At 52.9% G+C, this 27379-nt stretch overlaps 1 protein-coding gene across 1 annotated transcript in view; it reads left to right on the top strand.

Moving 5' to 3' along the window:
• Positions 1-5205: 5205 nt before the first annotated feature.
• si:ch73-62b13.1 (uncharacterized protein LOC100002270 homolog) overlaps positions 5206-27379 on the top strand; it is a 34245-nt gene continuing 12071 nt past the window's right edge. The window contains exons 1-2 of the mRNA XM_038780999.1: positions 5206-5335; positions 16597-16784. Coding sequence (XP_038636927.1) covers positions 16640-16784 — 145 coding nt within the window. The 5' untranslated portion in view covers positions 5206-5335; positions 16597-16639. The remainder of the gene's footprint in view (positions 5336-16596; positions 16785-27379) is intronic.

Consider the following 27379-nt stretch of genomic DNA (forward strand, 5'->3'; position numbering starts at 1 on the left):
GATTGAGGGAGAATTGCAGTGTCAGAGGATCAGTACTAAAGGAGAGTTGCACTTTTGGGGGATCAGTACTGAGGGAGAGTTGCACTGTTGGAGGATCAGTACAGGAGGAGAGTTACAATTTCGGAGAAGGAACCGTGCAGAGGGAAAGTCACACTGTCAAAGAGGAGGATCAGTGCTGAGAGAGAGTTGCACTGTCGGAGGAGGGTGATGTGCAGAGGGAGTGCTGCACTGTCAGAGGATCAGTACTGGGGGAGAGTTACACTGTCAGAGGATCAATGCTGAGGGAGAGTTGCACTGTTGGAGGATCAGTGCGAAGGGAGAGTTGCACTATCGGAGGATCAGTGCGAAGGGAGTGCTGCACTGACACAGGAGGGTCAATGAGGAGGGAGGGCTGCACTGTTGGAGGATCAGTACTGGGGGAGGGTTGCACTGATGGAGGAGGGTCAGTGCTGAGGGAGTGCTGCACTGTCAGAGGATCAATGCTGAGGGAGAGTTGCACTGACGGAGGAGGGTCAGTGCTGAGGGGGTGCTGCACTGTCGGAGGATCAATGCTGAGGGAGTGCTGCACTGTCGGAGGATCAATGCTGAGGGAGAGTTGCACTGACGGAGGAGGGTCAGTGCTGAGGGGGTGCTGCACTGTCGGAGGATCAATGCTGAGGGAGTGCTGCACTGACGGAGGAGGGTCAGTGCAGAGAGAGTGCTGCACTGTTGGAGGATCAGTACTGGTGGGGAGTTGCACTGTCGGAGGATCAATGCTGAGGGAGAGTTGCACTGACGGGAGATGCGCCTTTCGTATAAAGATGTTGAGCTGAGGCAGCGTCTAGCTTCTCAAGTGTGTGTAAAAGTTCTCAGGTACTATTTTGAAGAAGAGCAGGGGAGCTATCCCTACTGTCCTGGCTAATATTTATTCTTAAACTGACACAACAAAATGGATAATCTAGACATTATCACATTGTTTATGAGAGTGTGCTGAGTGTAAATTAGCTGCCATGTTTCCGACATTGCAGCAGTGACAACACTTCAAAAGAATATCATAAATAATAAAGCAATTTAGGATGTTGATCTTATGAAAGGTGCTGCATAAGTGCAAGTCTTTCATTCCTTATTATTTGGATAATCTCAAATCTGTAGAGGTCTCTTGTATCTCTATTTCTCATGTCTGCAACGTTGAGATTTTCAACAGCAAGGCTTAGTGCTGTTAAATCATTCCTTGCTGATTTTCCTCATTAATTTCCACCCTTTGTGCTCTGTACTGTGAGCTCTGCTCCCACTTCCTGAGTTGTGACCCAGAGGAAAGCGGGGAAATGCGATTAAAAACTCTTGCCCTCAGAACCACTCCTGATGATGCTGGAGAGCCAGGTCCATTACCAGAGTAATTATTTCAGAAGTTCACTTATCTGGAAAAGAATTGTCCTGGCGACTGTTACAAAACGTCAGCTTGTGGGAAGCAGGATGTTTCACACGATGAAAATGAAATTGCAGCCTTGGGAAAAACTGACCTTTGGGCCTACCTGTCACAGCCGTCTCCTGCAGCGCCCAAACCCCACAGGAGATCTGTGCTCCTCTCATTCTGGCCCCCAGTACATCCCCGATTTTAATGGCTCCACTATTGGCAGTGTTTGTTCAGCTGCTTGCACCCTACGCTCTGGAATTCCTTCTTCTAAGCCTTTCCTCTCTCTCAAGCTTTAATGCACTCCTTGACACATCCCTTTCTGAACAAGTGTTTGGTGATCTGCCCTAATATCTCCTTATATTGTTCAATGCCAATTTGTTGTCTGAAGGAGCCCCTGTGAAGCATCCTGGGATGTGTTACTATGTTGAGGGTACTGTTGAATGTAGGCTGTTGTTCTTTTCTATGTTGATGTTCTTGAAGCGGCTAGTTTTCAATTTCACAATAAAACTGCCCGATTGGTATTGATTTGAAATTATTGACCTTTTTACCTGCCGCTCTCGTACATGGAAACAGACTTCCAACACTACCTGGGAGGTCAGAGGGCATGTGGTGAACAAGGATATAAACTTGACACAAAATACGACAGATGCTGGAAAGCTGAAATGCAAAATGAAAATGCCGGGAATACTCAGCAGGCGAGCGAAACAGAGCTTCACTGGTTCATCCCCCAGGGCAATGCCTTGACCAATCAGAATCAACCTGCCTGGTTTGAATTTAAACAAAAGCTTGGCAGTTTAGTGTTCCCTGGTGCATTCTCCATGGCATTACCTCTACCAGTCCGAGTCCACCTGCCAACCAATCAGCATTCTCTTACCATGCAGTATAAATTGTTGGTCGTTTTATGGTTGCTATTCTTGCAAATCTGTCCTGATCAGAAGAAAAGCTTTGACAACAGGTTTCTTTTTCCAGCACCACTCAAGAAATTGAGTTGTCAATGTAGCTGATGGAAGGATACTGTTGCTCAACCATGATCATAATGAATATTGGGCAGCACTGTGGCACAGTGGGTTAGCCCTGCAGCCTCATAGCGCCGAGGTCCCAGGTTCGATCCCTGGCTCTGGGTCACTGTCCGTGTGGAGTTTGCATATTCTCCTCGTGTTTGCATGGGTTTCGCCCCCACAACCCAAAGCTGTGCAGGGTAGGTGGATTGGCCAGGCTAAATTGACCCTTAATTGGAAAAAAATGAATTGGACACTCTAAATTTTTTTTAAAATGATCATAATGAATGGCAGAGCAGGCTTGAAGAGCCGAATAGCTTGCAGCTGCTCCTGTTTTCTATGTTTCTAAGGCCATTCACCTGAATTCAGCCATTCACTGCTGTGTCTCCCTGGTCAGGTAGAGGCCAATTGTGCTTTGTCTAGTACAGGTGAAGTGGGCTTTCTGTCTGAGTTATACAAAATTTACACCTGTGACCTTCTGTGCTAATTGCATTTGAAAACTTTTAGATACCTATCCTTAGGAAAGATATGAAGGTTTTAGAGAGGGTTATCATAGATCGTAGAATTTACAGTGCAGAAGGAGGCCATTAGGCCCATCGAGTCTGCACCGGCTCTTTGACAGAGGAACCCTACCCAAGCCCACACCTCCACCCTATTCCCATAACCCAGTAACCCCACCCAACACTAAGGGCAATTTTGGTCACTCAGGACAATTTATCATGGCCAATCCACCTAACCTGCACATCTTTGGACTGTGGGAGGAAACCGGAGCACCCGGAGGAAACCCACGCACACACGGGGAGAACGTGCAGACTCCGCACAGACAGTGACCCAAGCCGGGAATCGAACCTGGGACCCTGAAGCTGTGAAGCAATTGTGCTAACCACCAGGCTACCGTACTGCCCAGGTTCTGAAAACAATTACGAGAATGGTTCCTTGAATGAGGGTGTTCAGTTATGTAGATGGACTGGAGAGGCTGGAGCTTGTTCTCCTCAGAGAAGAGAAGGTTGAGAGGAGATTTGAGAGAGGTATTCAAAATAATAATAATAATAATAATCGATTATTGTCACAAGTAGGCTTCAATGAAATTACTGTGAAAAGCCCCTAGTCGCCACATTCAGGGGCCTGTTCGGGGAGGCTGGTACGGGAATTGAACCCGCGCTGCTGGCCTTGTTAAATCATGACGGGTTTGGACAGAGTTGAGAGGAGGGCAACTGTTCCCATTGCTGGAAGGATCGAAAACCATAGGGCACAGATTCAAGGTAATTGACAAAAGAAGCAATAATGATATGAGAGAAAATGTTTTCACGCAGCAAGTGGTTAGGATGTGGAATGCATTATCTGGGAGTGGAGGCGGATTCAGTTGTGGCTTTCAAAAGGGAGTTGGATGAAGTCCTGGAATGAAAACATTGTCAAAGCTCTGGGGGAAGGCCAGAGGAGTGGGACTAGCTGAGTCACTCTGACGGAGAATTGGCATGGACACTACGGGTCAATGGCCTCCTTCTGTGACCCCAACATGATTCTATGGTTCTCTAACTATAACTAATTTATTTCCATTTCCCTCCTCTTGTTCTCTCTCCTCTGAATTCATATTGACTCTCTCCTCTCTCTTCCATTGAGACTCTTCTAAACATCCATCTATGCTCTGTCACCCTCTGAATAACGTTAGTCTGATTATGTCTCTTGCTGAAAAATACAGACATGCTGTCAAAGCTTTTTGTCTTGCACTCAACAGGACAGATTCGCAAGACTACCAAATCGCAAAGGGAACAACAATTTATACTGCATGATAAGAGGATGCTGATTGGTTGGCAAATGGACTTTGATTGGTTGAGGCTTTGCGAAGGAGAATGCACCAGGGAACAGTTAACTGCCAAACTTTCGTTTAAATTCAAACCAGGCAAGTCGATACGATAGAGTTGTTTAAGAGGCATCTTGATGAATACATGAATAGGATAGGAATAGAGGGATATGGACCCCGGAAATGCAGAAGGTTTTAGTTCAGACATGCATCATGATCAGAGCAGGCCGAAGGGCCTGGTCCTGTGCAGTACTGTTCTTTGTCTTTTGTTGACTCTGAATGGCCAAGGCAAACCAATCATTAGCCTGGTGCTCTGGAGTAATAGTCCAGTGACATCACCATTAGTCCACTGTCTTCCCTCTCTATAGTAGATGTATGGTATTAGATTGAACATAGCCATAGGATGATGGAACTGATCAGGCCCAGCAGTCTGGGCAAAGCAGAAACGTTACTGCTTCCCTAAGCTATCATCACTGGCACCGTACATCCTGAATGCAGCTTGATGGTTCTGTTTGCTGATGGACCTCCCGGAGCGTGGACTGATCCAGGAGGTCACAAAATAGTTCTGACCACAGTGAACTCTCTCCAATGGTCTGCTACCACGGGCAGTTCAGTAATTGCCTCCCCAGGGCACTTGGATCTACCTTCCATCGGCCCTGTCAGCTGGCCTTCACATACACTCACTTTGTGTTAAAGAGAGCTCAGCAAACAAGGGCTGACTTATTACACGGGGGGAGGGGAGTGTTGTCATTGATAACGTATTTTGTAAAGTCAATTGGTGCTATCTCAGTCAGCTAATGCACGATAAATCTGAGCAAACTATTGATTCATTTTTACTTGTATGAATCGGAGAGCAAGAAGCACTGAGCCGTTGGCAGGCAGGATTTATACAGGGTCGGTGAGTGAAGATGGATTATTTACATCAGGGCTAACATGCAAATGTGGGGAAGGGTTTCTGAAGTCCAGTCTGACTGACAGGCACAGCTCCAGACTCAAGTAGCAGGCGTTTTGTGTTGGGGAGGGAGGCAGCCAATGGTGAGCATCTGCCTAACAACGCCGTGTAACAGAGTTATCTCCAAGTGTATTTATGAGGAGGCAGACTGGGGAACGCACAGTTTACTGTGACTGAGGGACAAATGCAAGGTAGGAGTGCTCTCAATGTGTTTGCACTTGTGACTTGAGCTTGGCAGTTTCTGACGATTAGAATGAGCGCTGTGCAGAAACAGCTGCAGGATCTGAAAGTATTGTTTTACATGCAGCTTTTTAAGGGTTGAAGGAATCAGCCTGGTGTGTACCTCTCGAGTGCAGGATATCCCAGCCCGCTGCAGGCATTGGGGTCCGATTGAGCTGTCACCCTCGGCTTGTGGACAGGAGGAGACGGGGGGGGGGGGGGGGGGGGGGAACCACCCCAGTGACAGCCTGAGTTCAAACCCCACTGGAGCCAGTGGGCAATTCAATTCAATCCGATAACTCAGCCGGAATGAGTGGATTGTGCTGCCCCATCCTGAGGAGAAGGGCTGGCTCTGCAGGGGACATGTGCGGTGATCAGTCCGTGCACAGCAGGATCCCACATGACAGTGGTTGGGGGTGGGGGGGTGGGGGGGGGGTGGGGGGTGGGGGGAAGAGGGTGAATAGGGTCCAGGACACTCCTGGGGAAGAGAGTCCAAACTTCCCCAATACTGTCCCTGCCATAAAATCAGAAAATGCGGCCAATACACAGCAGGTCAGGCAGCTTCTGTGGAGACAGAAAAACAAGAGTTGACGTTTCCAGTCCACTGACCCTTCCCCAGAAACTGTTCCAGACGTTAGCTCTGTGTTTCTCTCTCCACAGACTCTGCCTGAACTGCTGAGTTTATCCAGCACTTTCTGCTTTTTGTTCAGATCCGCAGTATATTCCTCTTATTCAGATGACCCAGGTATCTTTTCCAATAATATTAATTCCACAGTGTTGCCAGAGTCCCAACTCCTGCTGTCTGTTCTGTGTACAGGAATGTGTTAAAACTGCAGAGGGCGGTCAATTCACACACACACACTGAGTGTGTCTCTGTAAATCAGTGGGAGTCTGCACTGCTCCAGTCTCTGAAAGCTGTACAGCTCTCAGTCTGCACACTCTGCCTGCCCCTGTGTGTGTATCTCAGAGACTTCAGCATCCAGCTAAACCCCAGACTGCCAACTGGATCTGAAAGGGATTGAAGGTGATGAAGGCAGAGGGAGGTGAGTGTGCTGAGGCAGAGGGAGGTGAGTGTCCTGAGGCAGAGGAGGTTAGGGTATTGAGGCAGATGGAGGTGTGCATTGAGGCAGAGGGAGGTGTGTATTGAGGCAGAGGAAGGTGAGTGTGCTGAGGCAGAGGGAGGTGAGTGTATTGAGGCAGAGGGAGGTGAGTGTATTGAGGCAGAGGGAGTGAATGTATTGAGGCAGAGGGAGGTGAGTGTATTGAGGCAGAGGGAGGTGAGTGTGCTGAGGCAGAGGGAGTGAATGTATTGAGGCAGAGGGAGGTGAGTGTATTGAGGCAGAGGGAGGTGAGTGTATTGAGGCAGAGGGAGGTGAGTGTGCTGAGGCAGAGGGAGTGAATGTATTGAGGCAGAGGGAGGTGAGTGTATTGAGGGAGAGGGAGGTGAGTGTGCTGAGGCAGAGGGAGGTGAGTGTATTGAGGCAGAGGGAGGTGAGTGTATTGAGGCAGAGGGAGGTGAGTGTATTGAGGCAGAGGGAGGTGTGTATTGAGGCAGAGGGAGGTTAGGGTATTGAGGCTGAGAGAGGTGCGTGTGCTGAGGCAGAGGGAGGTGAGTGTGCTGAGGCAGAGGGAGGTGAATGTACTGAGGGAGAGGGAGATGAGTGTGCTGAGGGAGAGGGAGGTGAGTGTACTGAGGCAGAGGGAGGTGAGTGTGCTGAGGGAGAGGGAGGTGAGTGTGCTGAGGCAGAGGGAGGTGAGTGTGCTGAGGGAGAGGGAGGTGAGTGTGCTGAGGGAGAGGGAGGTGAGTGTATTGAGGCAGAGAGAGGTGAGTGTATTGAGGCAGAGGGAGGTTAGGGTATTGAGGCTGAGAGAAGTGAGTGTATTGAGGTAGAGGGAGGTGAGTGTATTGAGGCAGAGGGAGGTGTGTATTGAGGCAGAGGGAGGTTAGGGTATTGAGGCAGAGGGAGGTGAGAGTATTGAGGCAGAGGGAGGTGAGTGTATTGGGGCAGATGGAGGTGAGTGTATTGAGGCAGAGGGAGGTGAGTGTGCTGAGGCAGAGGGAGTGAATGTATTGAGGCAGAGGGAGGTGAGTGTATTGAGGGAGAGGGAGGTGAATGTACTGAGGCAGAGGGAAGTGAGTGTATTGAGGCAGAGGGAGGTGTGTGTATTGAGGCAGAGGGAGTGAATGTATCGAGGGAGAGGGAGGTGAGTGTGCTGAGGCAGAGGTAGGTGAGTGTATTGAGGCAGAGGGAGGTGAGTGTATTGAGGCAGAGGGAGTGAATGTATTGAAGCAGAGGGAGGTGAGGGTACTGAGGGAGAGGGAGGTGAGTGTGCTGAGGCAGAGGGAGGTGAGTGTATTGAGGCTGAGAGAGGTGAGTGTATTGTGGCTGAGGGAGGTGAGGGTACTGAGGGAGAGGGAGGTGAGTGTATTGAGGCAGAGGGAGGTGAGCGTACTGAGGCAGAGGGAGGTGAGTGTATTGAGGGAGAGGGAGGTGAGTGTACTGAGGCTGTGAGTGTACTGAGGCTGAGGGAGGTGAGGGTGCTGAGGGAGGTGAGGGTATTGAAGCTGAGGGAGGTGAGGGTATTGAGGCAGAGGGAGGTGAGGGTATTGAGGCAGAGGGAGGTGAGGGTACTGAGGCAGAGGGAGGTGAGGGTATTGAGGCTGAAGGTGAGTGTATTAAGGCAGAGGGAGGTGAGGGTTCTGAGGCAGAGGGAGGTGAGGGTAGTGAGGCAGAGGGAGGTGAGTGTTTTGAGGCAGAGGGAGGCGAGGGTACTGAGGCAGAGGGAGGTGAGGGTATTGAAGCTGAGGGAGGTGAGGGTATTGAGGCAGAGGGAGGTTAGTGTCCTGAGGCAGAGGGAGGTTAGGGTATTGAGGCAGATGGAGGTGTGTATTGAGGCAGAGGGAGGTGAGGGTACTGAGGCAGAGGGAGGTGAGGGTATTGAGGCAGAGGGAGGTGAGGGTATTGAGGCAGAGGGAGGTGAGAGTATTGAGGCAGAGGGAGGTGAGTGTATTGGGGCAGATGGAGGTGAGTGTATTGAGGCAGAGGGAGGTGAGGGTATTGAGGCAGAGGGAGGCTAGGTATTGAGGCAGATGGAGGTGAGTATTGAGGCAGAGGGAGGTGAGGGTACTGAGGCAGAGGGAGGTGAGGGTATTGAGGCAGAAGGTGGTGAGGGTATTGAGGTAGAGGGAGGTGAGTGTATTGAGGCAGATGGAGATGAGTGTGCTGAGGCAGAGGGAGGTGAGGGTATTGAGGCAGAGGGAGGTGAGTGTATTGAGGCAGAGGGAGATGAGGGTACTGAGGCAGAGGGAGGTGAGGGTAGTGAGGCAGAGGGAGGTGAGTGCATTGAGGCAGAGGGAAGCAAGGGTACTGAGGCAGAGGGAGGTGAGTGTACTGAGGCAGAGGGAGGTGAGGCTATTGAAGTCTGAGTTGAAATGCTGAGTTCCCCACAGAGTTTGGACATCGACTCAACTCCCCAATTTTACTGGATTCTCGCTGTGCTCCCACATTCAAAAACACCTAACAAATAAAGTAATATTTTTAAAAAGAGGGGAATCTCTGGTCCAGTTCCTAAGAGAGATTCTGGAAGATTCTGGGGAATTTTCATTCTCTCTCAAGTTTCTAATAGGAAACGACACAGAGAGCAGTGAATTCTAGCTTTGAAGATATTCCCTCCCGGCTTGTTGTCTCCCGGTCTCTCCCAGCTCTCAGTAACCCCCGGAACTTATTCTGGGAAGGGCAGGAATCTCTGATGAGGGTTTACCTGGTTCACCTGGTTTCTTTCGGGCTTGAGCTGCCAAATTTTCTTCATTGACCACAGCATCCGAGAATAGAGGAACCAAGCGTGGGAAAGCAAGACTGGAATGTACAGAAATGTCACATTGCATATACACTGTGTCCCTGTGCTGTCAGAGTGCATATACACTGTGTCCCTGAGCTGTCAGAGTGCATATACACTGTGTCCCTGTGCTGTCAGAGTGTATACACACTGTGTCCCTGAGCTGTCAGAGTGCATATACACTGTGTCCCTGTGCTGTCAGAGTGTATATACACTGTGTCCCTGTGCTGTCAGAGTGCGTACACACTGTGTCCCTGTGCTGTCAGATTGCGTACACACTGTGTCCCTGAGCTGTCAGAGTGCATATACACTGTGTCCCTGAGCTGTCAGAGTGCATATACACTGTGTCCCTGAGCTGTCAGAGTGCATATACACTGTGTCCCTGTGCTGTCAGAGTGTATATACACTGTGTCCCTGTGCTGTCAGAGTGCATATACACTGTGTCCCTGTGCTGTCAGAGTGCATATACACTGTGTCCCTGTGCTGTCAGAGTGCATATACACTGTGTCCCTGAGCTGTCAGAGTGCATATACACTGTGTCCCTGAGCTGTCAGAGTGCGTACACACTGTGTCCCTGTGCTGTCAGAGTGCGTACACACTGTGTCCCTGTGCTGTCAGAGTGTGTACACACTGTGTCCCTGAGCTGTCAGAGTGCATATACACTGTGTCCCTGTGCTGTCAGAGTGCGTACACACTGTGTCCCTGTGCTGTCAGAGTGCGTACACACTGTGTCCCTGTGCTGTCAGAGTGTGTACACACTGTGTCCCTGTGCTGTCAGAGTGCGTACACACTGTCCCTGAGCTGTCAGAGTGCGTACACACTGTCCCTGTGCTGTCAGCGTGCGTACACACTGTGTCCCTGTGCTGTCAGAGTGCGTACACACTGTCCCTGTGCTGTCAGCGTGCGTACACACTGTGTCCCTGTGCTGTCAGAGTGCGTACACACTGTGTCCCTGTGCTGTCAGAATGCATATACACTGTGTCCCTGTGCTGTCAGAGTGCGTACACACTGTCCCTGAGCTGTCAGCGTGCATACACACTGTGTCCCTGAGCTGTCAGAGTGCATATACACTGTGTCCCTGTGCTGTCAGCGTGCGTACACACTGTGTCCCTGTGCTGTCAGAGTGCGTACACACTGTCCCTGAGCTGTCAGCGTGCATACACACTGTGTCCCTGAGCTGTCAGAGTGCATATACACTGTGTCCCTGTGCTGTCAGCGTGTGTACACACTGTCCCTGAGCTGTCAGAGTGCGTACACACTGTGTCCCTGTGCTGTCAGAGTGCGTACACACTGTCCCTGAGCTGTCAGAGTGCGTACACACTGTGTCCCTGAGCTGTCAGAGTGCGTACACACTGTGTCCCTGTGCTGTCAGAGTGCGTACACACTGTGTCCCTGAGCTGTCAGAGTGTATACACACTGTATCCCTGAGCTGTCAGTGTGTGTACACACTGTGTCCCTGAGCTGTCAGAGTGCGTACACACTGTGTCCCTGAGCTGTCAGAGTGTATACACACCGTGTCCCTGAGCTGTCAGAGTGCGTACACACTGTGTCCCTGTGCTGTCAGAGTGTATACACACTGTGTCCCTGAGCTGTCAGAGTGCGTACACACTGTGTCCCTGAGCTGTCAGAGTGCGTACACACTGTGTCCCTGTGCTGTCAGAGTGGGTACACACTGTGTCCCTGTGCTGTCAGAGTGTGTACACACTGTCCCTGAGCTGTCAGAGAGCGTACACACTGTCCCTGAGCTGTCAGAGTGCGTACAAACTGTGTCCCTGTGCTGTCAGAGTGCGTACAAACTGTGTCCCTGAGCTGTAAGAGTGCATATACACTGTGTCCCTGTGCTGTCAGATTGCATATACACTGTGTCCCTGTGCTGTCAGAGTGCGTACACACTATGTCCCTGAGCTGTCAGCGTGTGTACACACTGTCCCTGTTCTGTCAGAGTGCGTACAAACTGTGTCCCTGTGCTGTCAGATTGCATATACACTGTGTTCCTGTGCTGTCAGCGTGTGTACACACTGTCCCTGTGCTGTCAGAGTGCGTACACACTGTTTCCCTGTGCTGTCAGAGTGCGTACACACTGTGTCCCTGAGCTGTCAGAGTGCGTACACACTGTGTCCCTGTGCTGTCAGAATGCGTACACACTGTGTCCCTGAGCTGTCAGAGTGCGTACACACTGTGTCCCTGAGCTGTCAGAGTGCGTACACACTGTGTCCCTGAGCTGTCAGAGTGCATATACACTGTGTCCCTGAGCTGTCAGAGTGCTTATACACTGTGTCCCTGAGCTGTCAGAGTGTGTACACACTGTGTCCCTGAGCTGTCAGCGTGTGTACACACTGTCCCTGTGCTGTCAGAGTGTGTACACACTGTGTCCCTGAGCTGTCAGAGTGCATATACACTGTGTCCCTGAGCTGTCAGAGTGTATACACACTGTGTCCCTGAGCTGTCAGAGTGCGTACACACTGTGTCCCTGAGCTGTCAGAGTGCGTACACACTGTGTCCCTGAGCTGTCAGCGTGTGTACACACTGTCCCTGTGCTGTCAGAGTGCGTACAAACTGTGTCCCTGTGCTGTCAGATTGCATATACACTGTGTCCCTGTGCTGTAAGAGTGCATATACACTGTGTCCCTGTGCTGTCAGAGTGCGTACACACTGTCCCTGTGCTGTCAGAGTGCGTACAAACTGTGTCCCTGTGCTGTCAGAGTGCGTACACACTGTGTCCCTGAGCTGTCAGAGTGTATACACACTGTGTCCCTGTGCTGTCAGCGTGTGTACACACTGTGTCCCTGTGCTGTCAGAATGCGTACACACTGTGTCCCTGAGCTGTCAGAGTGCGTACACACTGTGTCCCTGTGCTGTCAGAGTGCGTACACACTGTGTCCCTGTGCTGTCAGACTGCGTACACACTGTGTCCCTGTGCTGTCAGAGTGCGTACACACTGTGTCCCTGAGCTGTCAGAGTGTATACACACTGTGTCCCTGTGCTGTCAGCGTGTGTACACACTGTGTCCCTGTGCTGTCAGAATGCGTACACACTGTGTCCCTGAGCTGTCAGAGTGCGTACACACTGTGTCCCTGTGCTGTCAGAGTGCGTACACACTGTGTCCCTGTGCTGTCAGACTGCGTACACACTGTGTCCCTGTGCTGTCAGAGTGCGTACACACTGTGTCCCTGAGCTGTCAGAGTGTATACACACTGTGTCCCTGAGCTGTCAGCGTGCGTACACACTGTGTCCCTGAGCTGTCAGAGTGCGTACACACTGTGTCCCTGAGCTGTCAGAGTGCGTATACACTGTGTCCCTGTGCTGTCAGCGTGCGTACAAACTGTGTCCCCGTGCTGTCAGAGTGCGTACAAACTGTGTCCCTGTGCTGTCAGAGTGCGTACAAACTGTGTCCCTGAGCTGTCAGAGTGCGTACACACTGTGTCCCTGAGCTGTAAGAGTGCATATACACTGTGTCCCTGTGCTGTCAGAGTGTGTACACACTGTGTCCCTGTGCTGTCAGCGTGTGTACACACTGTCCCTGTGCTGTCAGAGTGCGTACACACTGTGTCCCTGTGCTGTCAGAGTGCGTACAAACTGTGTCCCTGTGCTGTCAGATTGCATATACACTGTGTCCCTGTGCTGTCAGCGTGTGTACACACTGTCCCTGTGCTGTCAGAGTGCGTACACACTGTGTCCCTGAGCTGTCAGAGTGCGTACACACTGTGTCCCTGTGCTGTCAGATTGCATATACACTGTGTCCCTGTGCTGTCAGAGTGCGTACACACTGTGTCCCTGTGCTGTCAGCGTGTGTACACACTGTCCCTGTGCTGTCAGAGTGCGTACACACTGTGTCCCTGAGCTGTCAGAGTGCGTACACACTGTGTCCCTGTGCTGTCAGATTGCATATACACTGTGTCCCTGTGCTGTCAGAGTGCGTACACACTGTGTCCCTGTGCTGTCAGAATGCGTATACACTGTGTCCCTGAGCTGTCAGAGTGCATATACACTGTGTCCCTGAGCTGTCAGAGTGCGTACACACTGTGTCCCTGAGCTGTCAGAGTGCATATACACTGTGTCCCTGAGCTGTCAGAGTGCATATACACTGTGTCCCTGTGCTGTCAGAATGCGTATACACTGTGTCCCTGAGCTGTCAGAGTGCATATACACTGTGTCCCTGAGCTGTCAGAGTGCATATACACTGTGTCCCTGTGCTGTCAGAGTGCGTACACACTGTGTCCCTGAGCTGTCAGAGTGTGTACACATTGTGTCCCTGAGCTGTCAGCGTGTGTACACACTGTCCCTGTGCTGTCAGAGTGCGTACAAACTGTGTCCCTGTGCTGTCAGAGTGTGTACACACTGTCCCTGTGCTGTCAGAGTGCGTACAAACTGTGACCCTGTGCTGTCAGATTGCATATACACTGTGTCCCTGTGCTGTCAGCGTGTGTACACACTGTCCCTGTGCTGTCAGAGTGCGTACACACTGTGTCCCTGTGCTGTCAGAGTGCGTACACACGGTGTCCCTGAGCTGTCAGAGTGTATACACACTGTGTCCCTGAGCTGTCAGCGTGTGTACACACTGTGTCCCTGAGCTGTCAGTGTGCGTACACACTGTGTCCCTGTGCTGTCAGAGTGCGTACACACTGTGTCCCTGAGCTGTCAGAGTGCGTATACACTGTGTCCCTGTGCTGTCAGCGTGCGTACAAACTGTGTCCCCGTGCTGTCAGAGTGCGTACAAACTGTGTCCCTGTGCTGTCAGAGTGCGTACAAACTGTGTCCCTGAGCTGTAAGAGTGCATATACACTGTGTCCCTGTGCTGTCAGAGTGCGTACACACTATGTCCCTGTGCTGTCAGAGTGCGTACACACTGTGTCCCTGAGCTGTAAGAGTGCATATACACTGTGTCCCTGTGCTGTCAGAGTGTGTACACACTGTGTCCCTGTGCTGTCAGTGTGTGTACACACTGTCCCTGTGCTGTCAGAGTGCGTACAAACTGTGTCCCTGTGCTGTCAGAGTGTGTACACACTGTCCCTGAGCTGTCAGAGTGCATATACACTGTGTCCCTGAGCTGTCAGAGTGCGTACACACTGTGTCCCTGAGCTGTAAGAGTGCATATACACTGTGTCCCTGTGCTGTCAGAGTGTGTACACACTGTGTCCCTGTGCTGTCAGAGTGTGTACACACTGTCCCTGTGCTGTCAGAGTGCGTACAAACTGTGACCCTGTGCTGTCAGATTGCATATACACTGTGTCCCTGTGCTGTCAGCGTGTGTACACACTGTCCCTGTGCTGTCAGAGTGCGTACACACTGTGTCCCTGTGCTGTCAGAGTGCATATACACTGTGTCCCTGTGCTGTCAGCGTGTGTACACACTGTGTCCCTGAGCTGTCAGAGTGCGTACACACTGTGTCCCTGTGCTGTCAGATTGCATATACACTGTGTCCCTGTGCTGTCAGAGTGCGTACACACTGTGTCCCTGTGCTGTCAGAGTGCGTACACACTATGTCCCTGTGCTGTCAGAATGCGTATACACTGTGTCCCTGAGCTGTCAGAGTGCATATACACTGTGTCCCTGAGCTGTCAGAGTGCATATACACTGTGTCCCTGAGCTGTCAGAGTGCATATACACTGTGTCCCTGAGCTGTCAGAGTGCATATACACTGTGTCCCTGAGCTGTCAGAGTGTGTACACACTGTGTCCCTGAGCTGTCAGCGTGTGTACACACTGTCCCTGTGCTGTCAGAGTGCGTACAAACTGTGTCCCTGTGCTGTCAGATTGCATATACACTGTGTCCCTGTGCTGTCAGCGTGTGTACACACTGTCCCTGTGCTGTCAGAGTGCGTACAAACTGTGTCCCTGTGCTGTCAGAGTGCGTACAAACTGTTTCCCTGAGCTGTCAGAGTGCGTACACACTGTGTCCCTGAGCTGTCAGAGTGCGTACACACTGTGTCCCTGAGCTGTCAGAGTGTATACACGCTGTGTCCCTGTGCTGTCAGCGTGTGTACACACTGTGTCCCTGTGCTGTCAGAGTGCATATACATTGTGTCCCTGAGCTGTCAGAGTGCATATACACTGTGTCCCTGAGCTGTCAGAGTGTATACACACTGTGTCCCTGAGCTGTAAGAGTGTGTACACACTGTGTCCCTGTGCTGTCAGAGTGCGTACACACTGTGTCCCTGTGCTGTCAGAGTGCATATACACTGTGTCCCTGAGCTGTCAGAGTGTATACACACTGTCCCTGAGCTGTCATAGTGTGTACACACTGTCCCTGAGCTGTCAGAGTGCGTACACACTGTGTCCCTGAGCTGTCAGAGTGTGTACACACTGTCCCTGAGCTGTCAGAGTGTGTACACACTGTGTCCCTGTGCTGTCAGAGTGTGTACACACTGTGTCCCTGAGCTGTCATAGTGTGTACACACTGTCCCTGAGCTGTCAGAGTGCGTACACACTGTGTCCCTGTGCTGTCAGAGTGCGTACACACTGTCCCTGAGCTGTCAGAGTGCGTACACACTGTGTCCCTGAGCTGTCAGAGTGCATATACACTGTGCCCCTGTGCTGTCAGAGTGCGTACACACTGTGTCCCTGTGCTGTCAGAGTGTATACACACTGTGTCCCTGAGCTGTCAGAGTGCGTACAAACTGTCCCTGAGCTGCCAGAGTGCGTACTCACTGTGTCCCTGTGCTGTCAGCGTGTGTACACACTGTCCCTGTATTTTCACGGTGTGTACATGTCCTGTCCTGCCCTCTTAGCTCGTCCTGTCCCCCAGCCCCTCCCCTCCCCTCCTCTCCCCTCGCAGCCCTCCTCTGTCTCAGCCCCTCCTCACCCAGCCAAACTCTCCCAGCCCCTTGTTTCCCTCCCCTCCCCTCCCAACCCCTCGTCCCTCTTAGCCCCTTCCTTACTCACAACCCCTCTCTCCCAGCCTCCCCTCCCTCCTAGCTCCTGCCTCCTAGCCCCTCATCTCCCAACCTTCCCCTCTGAGCCACTTCTATTTCTCTCAGCCACTCCTCTCTTTCAGACCCTCCCCACATTCCCAGCCCCTATAGCCTCTCCCCTCTCTCAGCCCCATCACATCCTTGATCAAAGAATATCAGTGTGTGAAGTTTCAGCAGTCTGCCTATTAGTAATTATCCATGGTGTTTTGTTTGATTGAAAACTGTGCCCGTGATTTGATAAACTCCCAATGTGTCACTCGGAGCAGTTTCTGAGTCTGTTAACAGTGAATCTGACCAGAATACTGGGAAAGACAGCCACACAATTTATGCTCAGATTTTCCCTCCTTTATCTTAGTTAATGAAAAAGTATACAGCAGGTTAAATCAATGCCTGTCTGTTAGCTTTTAGAGGCAGCAAAGATGCCCAGTTTGTGTTGATCCCTCTGTCCCAGGGTTAACATACTCACTGATTCTTCCTGTTTTCCAGGTGGGAGCTGAGGAGATGGTAGCCGTGATGTAATATTGAGAGAATGGAGTGTTCCTGGAAAACTATCCTTCTTCTGGTCTGTGCTTCCCTCGGGATTCAGTACACGGCCTTCCGATCCCTGTCTGCCAGCGACACTTCCCATTGTCCTCGCACCGAGACAGGGAAACACTGTCACTCCCAACGGAGAGGTAACAATGTGGGAATGGAACTGAGGAATGGGAATGGAAAACAGGGAGTGAAGAATGTCAAATAGGGAGTGAGGAATGGCAAACGGAGTGAGGAATGGCAAACGGAGTGAGGAATGGAAAACAGGGAGTGAGGAATGGCAAATAGGGAGTGAGGAATGGCAAACAGGGAGTGAGGAATGGTAAATAGGGAGTGAGGAATGGCAAATAGGGAGTGAGGAATGGCAAACGGAGTGAGGAATGGAAAACAGGGAGTGAGGAATGGCAAATAGGGAGTGAGGAATGGAGATGGCAAACAGGGAGTGATGAATGGCGGACGAGGAAACAGGGAGTGAGGATGCAGCAATATCCGAACTGGAATGGGTGGAATGTAGCCACTATTTTATTGGGAAAGCTGGAATGTGTTGCAGGCTAGGGGCGGTCAACAAATAATCAGGTTGGTTACAGATCAGTGAGACTAAATGTGGGCCATTGGTTAGATTTGCATTTAATGGCACTTGTGGGGCATATGGTTCTGGGGTTAAATGGTTTCTGATCAAATGTAGGAGCAAGTTAAGCTGCTGAGCCTGTGCAGTCTTCACAGAGCAGCCTTTAATGTTATGCCCGAAACACCACTTTCTAAATATATATTTCTGACAGAGTGTTAGGTCTGTAAGTCTGCCACCAAGAAGGGGTGAGAGAGGAGGGTCTGAGAGAGGGGTGGGGGTGAGGGGGGTGGGCTGGGAGAGGGGCGAAAAGGGAGGGCGGGCTGGGAAGGGAAGGGGGGAGGGCTGGGAGAGGGGTGAAAAAGGGGGTGGGGGGAGTGGGAGGGTGGGCTGGGAAGGGAAGGGGGGGAGGGCTGGGAAAGGGAAGCCTTAGATAGGGGAGGCGGCTAGGAGAGGGGGGAGGGCTGGGATGGGGAGGAGGGCTGGGAGAGAGGAGGGTGTAATACCATGCGATTGGTCGAGGGTGATCGCTCCCAGTTGCGGGTCGTCCGAGTCCTCAGCCGAGTCGGATTCAGAAAATGGCCGCCGCCGTCGGTCATACGTGTCAGATCTAGAAGATGGCCGCCACCAAGATGGCCGCCCCCATGACTCGCACAAGGCCGATGATGCATCAGAAAGGGGTGTGTCCGGCCGGTGCGCAGCCGTGTTGTGCGGCCTGTGGGCCTGTGAGCTCGATCTTCAGGCCTGGTGATCGTTTTGTTTCTGGGCCTTGGTCCTGGCCAGGCAGACCCTTGCGAAATGCCCCTTCTTTCCACAGTCACTGCAGATGGCGGAGCCGGCTGGGCAGCGTTGACGTGGATGCTGGCCCTGCCCACAGAAATAGCACGGTGTGCCCCCGGTCTGGGCGGGTCGCTGCGCGGCGCAGACCCGTAGTGTGGCCGAGTCTGCGGAAGTCCGAGGGGGGCTCGCAGGGTCCGCAGGGTACGTGCCGAGGTTGTGCGGGCCACTTCCAGTGAGGTGACGAGCGTTACCGGGTCCTGAAGGTCTTTTGCTCCATTTTCGAGGAGTCGCTGCCTGATATAGATCCAACGGATGCCGGACAAGAACGCGTCTCGGATGTTTAGGTTCATGTGGACTTCTGCCGTCACGTCCTGATGGTTGCAGTTCCTGGCGAGCACGGTGAGCTTTTCGACATACTCGTCTAGCGTTTCCCCTGAGCGCTGCCGGCAGGTAGAGAGCAGGTGCCGTGCATTTACCTCATTTATGGGTTTGACAAAATGCTTTCGCAGGACCTCGATCGCCTCGTCGTAAGCGGTCGCCTTCTCAATTCTATGGCTCACCCGGGCGTGGAGTAGGCGTAGCTTGCGAGGCCCTAGGACGGGAGTTTCCGAGGATTCCAGGTTGGTCTCGAAGCAGCGGAGCCAGTACTTAAACATTTCTTTGGCTTCTGGTGTCCGTGCTTCTAGGTTGGGCTTTTCTGGCTTGAGACTGGCGTCCATCCTAACGTAATCTGCTTATTACATTGTAGTAACCCTCAATAACGACACGAGTGTGGAATGGTAAATGAAGGCTTTAATAGGCAGAGAACTAGCCAGTTAACAAGACGCTTGGAGAGGGGGGCGCTGGGAGAGGGGGGAGGGCTGAGAGAGGGGGGAGGTATGGGAGGGGGGTGCTGGGAGAATGGGGGGGGGGGCTGGGAGAGGGAGGTGCTGGGAGAAGAGGGGCTTGGAGAGGTAGGGGCTGGGAGAGAGGAGGGGGCTGGGGGAGAGGAGGGCTGGGAGTGGGGGGGCTGGGAGAGGAGAAGGAGCTGGGAGAGAGGAGGGGGCTGGGAAGGGGGCTGGGGAGAGGAGGGGGCTGGTAGAGAGGGGGGCTGGGAGAGGAGGGGGGCTGGGAGAGGAGGGGGGCTGGGAGAGGGGGGTCTGGGAGAAAGGGGTGCTAGGAGAGCTGGGAGGGGCTGGATGAGGAGGGGCTGGGAGGGGGGAGCTTGGAGAGGAGGGGGCTGGGAGAGAGGGGGCTGGGAGAGAGGTGGGCTGGGAGAGAGGGGGGGCTGGGAGAGAGGGGGGCTGGGAGAGGTGGGGACTGGGAGAGAGGGGGGTTGGGAGGGGATGGGAGAGGTGGGGGCTGGGAGGGGGGGTTGGGAGAGGTGGGGTGCTGGGAAAGCTGGGAGGGGGCAGGGCTGGGTGAGAATGGGCTGGGAGAGAGGGGTGGCTGGGAGAGGAGTGGGATGGGAGAGAGGGGGCTGGGAGAGAGGGGGGGGCTGGGAGGGGGCAGGGCTGGGTGAGAATGGGCTGGGAGAGAGGGGGGCTGGGAGAGGAGGGGGCTGGGAGAGGAGGGGGGCTGGGGAACGGGGTTGGGTGATGTGGGGTGCTGGGAAAGCTGGGAGGGGGCAGGAATGGGTGAGAATGAGTTGGGAGAGGGGGGGGTGCTGGGAGAGGAGTGGGATGGGAGAGAGGGGGCTGGGAGAGAGGGGGGCTGGGAGAGGATGGGGATGGGAGGGGGGCTGGGAGAGGTGAGGTCCTGATAACCCCCCTAAAGATACAGTACTCTATAGATAACCCTTAATACCTTAATTCCTTTGTGTAGGGTGGGGAGTGTTCTGTGGGTGTGTTTGTGTGTGGGTGTGTGTGGGGTGGGTGGGGAGTGTTGTGTGTGTATCTGTGTGTGGGGGGGGTGGGTATTGTTGTGTGGGTGTGACTGTATGTATCTGTGTGTGGGTGGGGAATGTTGTGTGTGTATCTGTGTGTGGGTGTGTGTGGGGGTGAGTGGGTGTGTCTGTGTGTGGGTGGGTGTGGGGGGTGTAGTGTGGGTGTGTCTGTTGTGGGTGTGTGTGGGGATGGGAGTGTTATGTGGGTGGTCTGTGTGTGGGGAGTATTGTGTGGGTGTGTCTGTGTGTGGGTGTGTGTGGGGGGGTGGGGAGTGTTGTGTGGGTGTGTCTGTGTGTGTGTGGGGGGGAACGTGTGGGTGTGTCTGTGTGTGGGTGTGTGGGGGGGGTGGGAAATGTGTGGGTGTATCTGTGTGTGAGTGTGTGTGGGGGGTGAGGAGTGTTGTGTGTGTGTGTATCTGTGTGTGTGTGGGGGTGGGGAGGGTGGAGAGTGTTGTGTGGATGTGTGTGATTGGGTGTGTGTGGGGGTGGGGAGTGGTGTGTGTGTATCTGTGTGTGTGTGGGGGTGGAGTGCTGTGTGTGTGTCTGTGTGTGGGTGTATGTGGGGGTGGGGAGTGTTGTGTGTGTGTATCTGTGTGTGGGTATGTGTGGGGAGTGATGTGTGTGTGTATCTGTGTGTGTGTGTGTGGGGAGTGTTGTGTGTGTATATCTGTGTGTGAGTGTGTGGGGGTGGGGAGTGTTGTGTGGGTATGTCTGTGTGTATCAGTGTGTGGGTGGGGAGTGTGTGTGGGTGTGTCTGTGTGTATCAGTGTGTGGGTGGGGAGTGTATGTGGGTGTGTGTTGTGTGGGTGTGTGTGAGGGGTGGGGTGTGTGTGAGGGGTGGGGTGTTGTGTGGGTGTGTCTGTATGTGGGGAGTGGGGAGTGTTGTGTGGGTGTGTCTGTGTGTGTGTGTGTGTGTGTGGGGAGTGTTGTGTGGGTGTGTTTGTGTGTGGATGTGTGGGGGGGGGTGGGGAGTGTTGTGTTAGAGTGTCTGTGTGTGGGTGTGTGGGGGTGGGGATTGTTGTGTGGGTGTGTCTGTGTGTGGGTGTGTGGGGGTGGGGAGTGTTGTGTGGGTGTGTCTGTGTGTATCAGTGTGTGGGTGGGGAGTGTGTGTGGGTGTGTGTCGTGGGTGTGTGTGAGGGGTGGGGTGTTGTGTGGGTGTGTCTGTATGTGGGTGGGTGTGGCCAGTGGGGTGTGTTGTATCTGTGTATCTGTGTGTGGGATGGTGGGGGGGGGGGGTGGGGAGTGTTGTGTGGGTGTGTCTGTGTGAGTGTGTGTGTGGGGGTGGGGAGTGTTGTGTGGGTGTGTCTGAGTGTGGGGTGTGTGTGGGGGTTGGGGAGTGTTGTGTGGGTTTGTCTGTATGTGTGTGTGGGGGTTGGGGAGTGTTGTGTGGGTGTGTGGGGGGGGGTGGGGAGTGCTGTGTGGGTGTGTCTGTGTGTGGGGAGTGGGGATTGTTGTGTGGGTGTGTCTGTGTGTGTGGGTGTGTGGGGGTTGGGAGTGTTGTGTGGGTGTGTTTGTGTGTGGATGTGTGGGGGAGTGGGGAGTGTTGTGTGAGAGTGTCTGTGTGTGGGTGTGTGGGGGTGGGGACTGTTGTGTGGGAGTTTGTGGGGGTGGGGAGTGTTATGTGGGTGTGTCTGTGTGTATCAGTGTGTGTGAGGGGTGGGTGTGTGTGAGGGGTGGGGAGTGTTAAGTGGGTGTGTCTGTATGTGGGTGTGTGTTGCCAGTGGGGAGTGTTGTGTGGGTGTGTCTGTGTGTGGGTTTGTGGGGGGGGGGGGGGTGGGGAGTGTTGTGTGGGTGTGTCTGTGTGTGGGTGTGTGTGGGGGTGCGGAGTGTTGTGTGGGTGTTTGTTTGTGGGTGTGTGTGGGGAGTGGGAGTGTTGTGTGGGTGTGTCTGTGTGTGGGTGTGTGTGGGGGTGGGCAGTGTTGTGCGGGTGTGTTTGTGTGTGGATGTGTGGGGGGGGGTGGGGAGTGTTGTGTTAGAGTGTCTGTGTGTGGGTGTGTGTGGGGGTGGGCAGTGTTGTGCGGGTGTGTTTGTGTGTGGATGTGTGTGGGGGTGGGCAGTGTTGTGTGGGTGTGTCTGTGTGTGGGTGTGTGGGGGCGGGGACTGTTGTGTGGGTGTGTCTGTGTGTGGGTGTGTGGGGGGTGGGGAGTGTTGTGTGGGTGTGTGTGAGGGGTGGGGTGTGTGTGAGGGGTGGGGTGTTGTGTGGGTGTGTCTGTATGTGGGTGGGTGTGGCCAGTGGGGTGTGTTTTATCTGTGTATCTGTGTGTGGGTTTGTGGGGGGGGGGGTGGGGAGTGTTGTGTGGGTGTGTCTGTGTGAGGGTGTGGGTGGGGTGGGGAGTGTTGTGTGGGTGTGTCTGAGTGTGGGTGTGTGTGGGGGTTGGGGAGTGTTGTGTAGGTGTGTGGGGGGACGGGGAGTGTTGTGTGGGTTTGTCTGTATGTGTGTGTGGGGGTTGGGGAGTGTTGTGTGGGTGTGTGGGGGGGAGTGTTGTGTGGGTGTGTCTGTGTGTGGGGAGTGGGGAGTGTTGTGTGGGTGTGTCTGTGTGTGTGTGTGGGGGGTGGGGAGTGTTGTGTGGGGTTTGTTTGTGTGTGGATGTGTGGGGGGGTGGGGAGTGTTGTGTGAGAGTGTCTGTGTGTGGGTGTGTGGGGGTGGGGACTGTTGTGTGGGGAGTTTGTGGGGGTGGTGAGTGTTATGTGGGTGTGTCTGTGTGTATCAGTGTGAGGGTGGGGAGTGTGTGTGGGTGTGTGTGTGTGGGTGTGTGTGAGGGGTGGGGTGTGTGTGAGGGATGGGGAGTGTTATGTGGGTGTGTCTGTGTGTGGGTGTGTGTGGCCAGTGGGGAGTGTTGTGTGGGTGTGTCTGTGTGTGGGTTTGTGGGGGGGGTGGGGAGTGTTGTGTGGGTGTGTCTGTGTGTGGGTGTGTGTGGGGGTGCGGAGTGTTGTGTGGGTGTTTGTTTGTGGGTGTGTGTGGGGAGTGGGGAGTGTTGTGTGGGTGTGTCTGTGTGTGGGTGTGTGTGTGGGTGTGTGGGGGGTGGGGACTGTGGTGTGGGTGTGTCTGTGTGTGGGGGTGGGCAGTGTTGTGTGGGTGTGTCTGTGTGTGGGGGTGGGGCAGTGTTGTGTGGGTGTGTCTGTGTGTGGGGTGGGCAGTGTTGTGTGGGTGTGTCTGTGTGTGGGTGTGTGTGGGGGTGGGCAGTGTTGTGTGGGTGTGCCGGTGTGTGTGGGGGTGGGCAGTGTTGTGTGGGTGTGTCTGTGTGTGGGTGTGTGTGGGGGTGGGCAGTGTTGTGTGGGTGTGTCTGTGTGTGGGTGTGTGTGGGGGTGGGCAGTGTTGTGTGGGTGTGTGTGGGGGTGGGCAGTGTTGTGTGGGTGTGTCTGTGTGTGGGGTGTGTGTGGGGGTGGGCAGTGTTGTGTGGGTGTGCCGGTGTGTGTGGGGGTGGGCAGTGTTGTGTGGGTGTGTCTGTGTGTGGGTGTGTGTGGGGGTGGGCAGTGTGTGTGGGTGTGCCGGTGTGTGTGGGGGTGGGCAGTGTTGTGTGGGTGTGTCTGTGTGTGGGTGTGTGTGGGGGTGGGCTGTGTTGTGTGGGTGTGTGTGGGGGTGGGCTGTGTTGTGTGGGTGTGTGTGGGGGTGGGCTGTGTTGTGTGGGTGTGTCTGTGTGTGGGTGTGTGTGGGGGGTGGGCTGTGTTGTGTGGGTGTGTGTGGGGGTGGGCTGTGTTGTGTGGGTGTGTGTGGGGGTGGGCTGTGTTGTGTGGGTGCTTGTGTGTGATTGTTGTCAGACTGCTTCTTCTGATATTTAAGAGATCATCTGGGCAGCACCCAAAGCTGTGACAATATGGATGCGCTTTACCAGCTTTCTTATTACAAAGTTGTAAATAAATAAATTTCCTGTCAAACTGGAGTTTTTGTTAATGATTTTGCCACCAAAAGCTGACAATCATACCTGTAGAAGTGCATAGTGGATATTTACCTCTCTCTGTTTAGCAGTGTGCAATATACAAGATTAGTCACCGTTACAGGTGAGAGGAATTCTCTATCACAATCGTTGGGACAAAGTATTGCCTAATTGTCCCTTGAATTGATTCACCGCCCTCCAGATCACAGGAGAACTGAGATCCACTGATCAGCGATCAGTGTGCAAATCCGTGTGGTTAACCTCGTGTAATGTTTGATTTTACTTTAAATTAAGTGCCTTGCTCCTGGGACAGCGACATTTAAGTAAAACTGAACTTAAATTTGATGGTAGCGCTCTTGTAATTATGTTTATTATTAAAGGTTTTAATTACATTTTATATTACTGTTACGTACCAGAGAATACATCCCAGAGAATCTAAAGAAGAATCTAATGTTAAATCCAGGGCTTTGAGAGGACGCGGGTGTGGGACACATAGCTGAGGAATTCAGGAACAGAGAGCAGTAAGGGCAGGAACAGATTACATTGTGGCAGGAAATGTATCTGAGGACTCAGCTCCGGGGTGGACAGGTTGTTCAATGAGGAGAAGGATAGACTGAAACAGTGAAAGAAACAGGGCTAAAGAGAGAGAATGGGATTAGGTCAGGACTGATCCAGGATTGTGGGCAGTGGGACTAGTTTGGGATTGGTCTCGGAAGGAGCTGGGGCATGAAATATGGTCTGAATAATCCCCCTCTGTGTTGTAAATCGGTGTGGTTTTAAACTCATGTAATATCTTATTTTACTTTAGATTTAGTGCCATTGCCTTGCACCTAGGACAGCGACATTTAATTTAAACTGAACTTAAATTTGATGGAACACTTATGTTTATTTATGGTTTAAAATTATTATTATTGTTATGTATCAGAAAATACATCCCTGCTGGTGAAACATCATGTAGTGTATGATCTGTAGTGACGTCAGCAGAGTGTTTGTGTGGGCTTCATTTTCCATCTTAGACTGTATGAGCAACACTCCCTGAATGGCTGATCATCCAACTCAATAGCCTAATCCCACTTTTCCCCCCATATTCTTTGATCCCCTTCACCCTCAGTGCTATATCTAACTGCTTCTTGAAAACATGCAATGTTTTGGCCTCATCTAATCCCTGTGGTAATGAATTCCACAGGCTGACCACTCTCTGGTGAAGAAATTTCTCCTCAGCTCTGTCCTAAATGGTCTACTCATTGTATCCTCAGGTTGTGTATCCTGGTTCTGGACACGCCCACTATCGGGAACATCTTTCCTGCATTTCTACCCTTTCTGGTCCTGTTAGAATTTTATAGGTTTCTATGAGATCCCCTCCTTCTTCTGAACTCCACCGAATACAACCCTAAACGATTCAATCTCTCCACATTCGCGCTATTCCACTCAGCTTGGTAAACCTTCGCTGCACTCCCTCCACAGCAAGAACATCCTTCCTCAGATAGAGAGACCAGAACTGCTCACAATATTCCAGGTGTGGCCTTATCAAGACCTGTATGATTTGAATTGTGTTAATGATAATAATCTTGATTGTCACAAGTAGGCTTACATTAACACTGCAATGAAAAGCCACCAGTTGCCACATTCCGTCGCCTGTTTGGGCAGAGAGGGAGAATTCAGAATGTCCAAATTACCTAACAGCACGTTGTTCGGGGCTTGTGGGAGGAAACTGGAGCACCCGGAGACACAGGGAGAACATGCAGACTGCACACAGACTGTTACCCAAGCCAGGAATCGAATCTGGTACACTGGCATTCTGAGGCAACAGTGCTAACCCCTGTGTTGCCATGCCACCAGTCAGCACTAGTGCCTGTTTAGTTGTGCCTGCTCCAGCCTCAAGACTGGGGGTGGAATTCTCTGAAAATGGGGCGATGTCCCCCACGCCTGTGAGAAAATGGGTGCGAATCACTCTGCACTTCCCTGGAAAGAATCCCGAGTGATTCTCCATTTTGAAGTGGGCCAGCAGGACCCCGGAGTAGTCCACGTAGCTCCGGCTGCCGATACGGGGCCCTGCACTTCTGGCTGCGGGTCTGCGCATGTTTGCAGTGACCGCCTGTGGCAGCGGCCCCGTGCAACTTGGCGGACCCACACAGCGGGCCGGCCCCAACAATATAGCCCCCCCCCCCCCCCGATCACGTGCGTCCACCGATTGGTGGCCCCTGATTGCGAGCCTGTCCATCCTTGAGGCCCCCCCCCCCCCAGTGACGGATCCCCCCGCCCCCCCACCAGAGCAGCTGCCGCGGCAGACTGTGTGGAACCGTGAGTGAACGATGCCGGTGGGAACTCGGCACGTTGCCGGTGCAGAATTGCCATGGGCCTCTTTCAATGGCGCCCGATCGACACCGCGTCAACCGCGCGCGAGCGATTGCCAGCGATTCTCTGGTCCCCGGAGAGTCGCGGGAAGGCTTCGGACCTGATCGCGGGTCTGACGGCCATTCTCCGCCCCCTGCGCCGAGCGCGTTTGCGGGGCGGAGGCTCGGAGAATCCCAGCTTGGATGTCTCAAAAGTACTTTAAACCAAAAAGCTGTTCTTTTCAAGTGTACTCACTGTTATAATGTAGGAAACACAGCAGCCAATTTGCACAAAGCAAGCTCCCACAAACTGATAATGACCAGATAATCAGTTTCGGTGATGTCGATTGAGGGATAAATATTGTCCGAGACACCAGGGAGAGCTCCCCTGCTTTTCTTCAAAATAGTGTACGTGGGGGGTGGAAATCTTTGACATCCCAGCCACGTGTGTCGCAGCAGCTCGCCGATCACTGGCGCTGGGATTATTTTCTCCTGCCGCTGTCATTGGGAATTCCTGTTGAAACCATCCCACACCGCCGGGAAATCTGCGAACGGTGGCGCTGCGGGATCAGAGAATTCCGCCGCCAGCCAGTGGCCAGGGCATTCCGACTGGGAACTTTTACATAATAATAATCTTAGTGTCACAAGTAGGCTTACATTAACACTGCAATTAAGTTACTTTGGAAATCCTCTAGTCACCACATTCCGGCGCCTTATCGGGTACACAGAGGGAGAATACAGAGCACCCAGAGGAAACCCACGCAGAAACAGTGAGAACGTACAGATTCCGCACAGACAGTGACCCAAGCCGGGAATCGAACCTGGGACCCTGGAGTTGTGAAGCAACAGCGCTAACCACTGTGCTACCGTGCCTCCAACTGAGAGGGCAGGTGGGTCCTTGGTTTAATATCTCATCGGATGACGACACCGCCAGCAATGCAGCACTCCCTCAACATTGCACACAAATGTCAACCATGATTTTTGTGTGGAAGTGCTGGAGTGGGACTTGAACCAGGGACCTCCTGACTCCAAGTTCTACACAGAAGCAGACCATTTGGCCCATTGTGCCCATGCCAGTTCCTTGAATGATCTTTCCAATTGATCTCACTGCCCTCCTCTTTTCTCATCGCCCTACAGCCTCCTTCCCTCCTAGTTTTAGTCCTTTGAAAGTTACTGTTGAATCTTCTTCCACCATCCTCTCAGGCAGATCACAAAGACTCCCTGTATAAAGGAATTCTCCTCAGTTCCCCCTCTGACCTTTTCGCCAATTATCTTGAATCTTTATCCTCTGGTTACTGACCCTCCTGCCTTATTTTTACCC

This window comes from Scyliorhinus canicula, chromosome 20 (genome assembly GCF_902713615.1).
Source record: "Scyliorhinus canicula chromosome 20, sScyCan1.1, whole genome shotgun sequence".
In the NCBI taxonomy this organism is placed as follows: domain Eukaryota; kingdom Metazoa; phylum Chordata; class Chondrichthyes; order Carcharhiniformes; family Scyliorhinidae; genus Scyliorhinus; species Scyliorhinus canicula.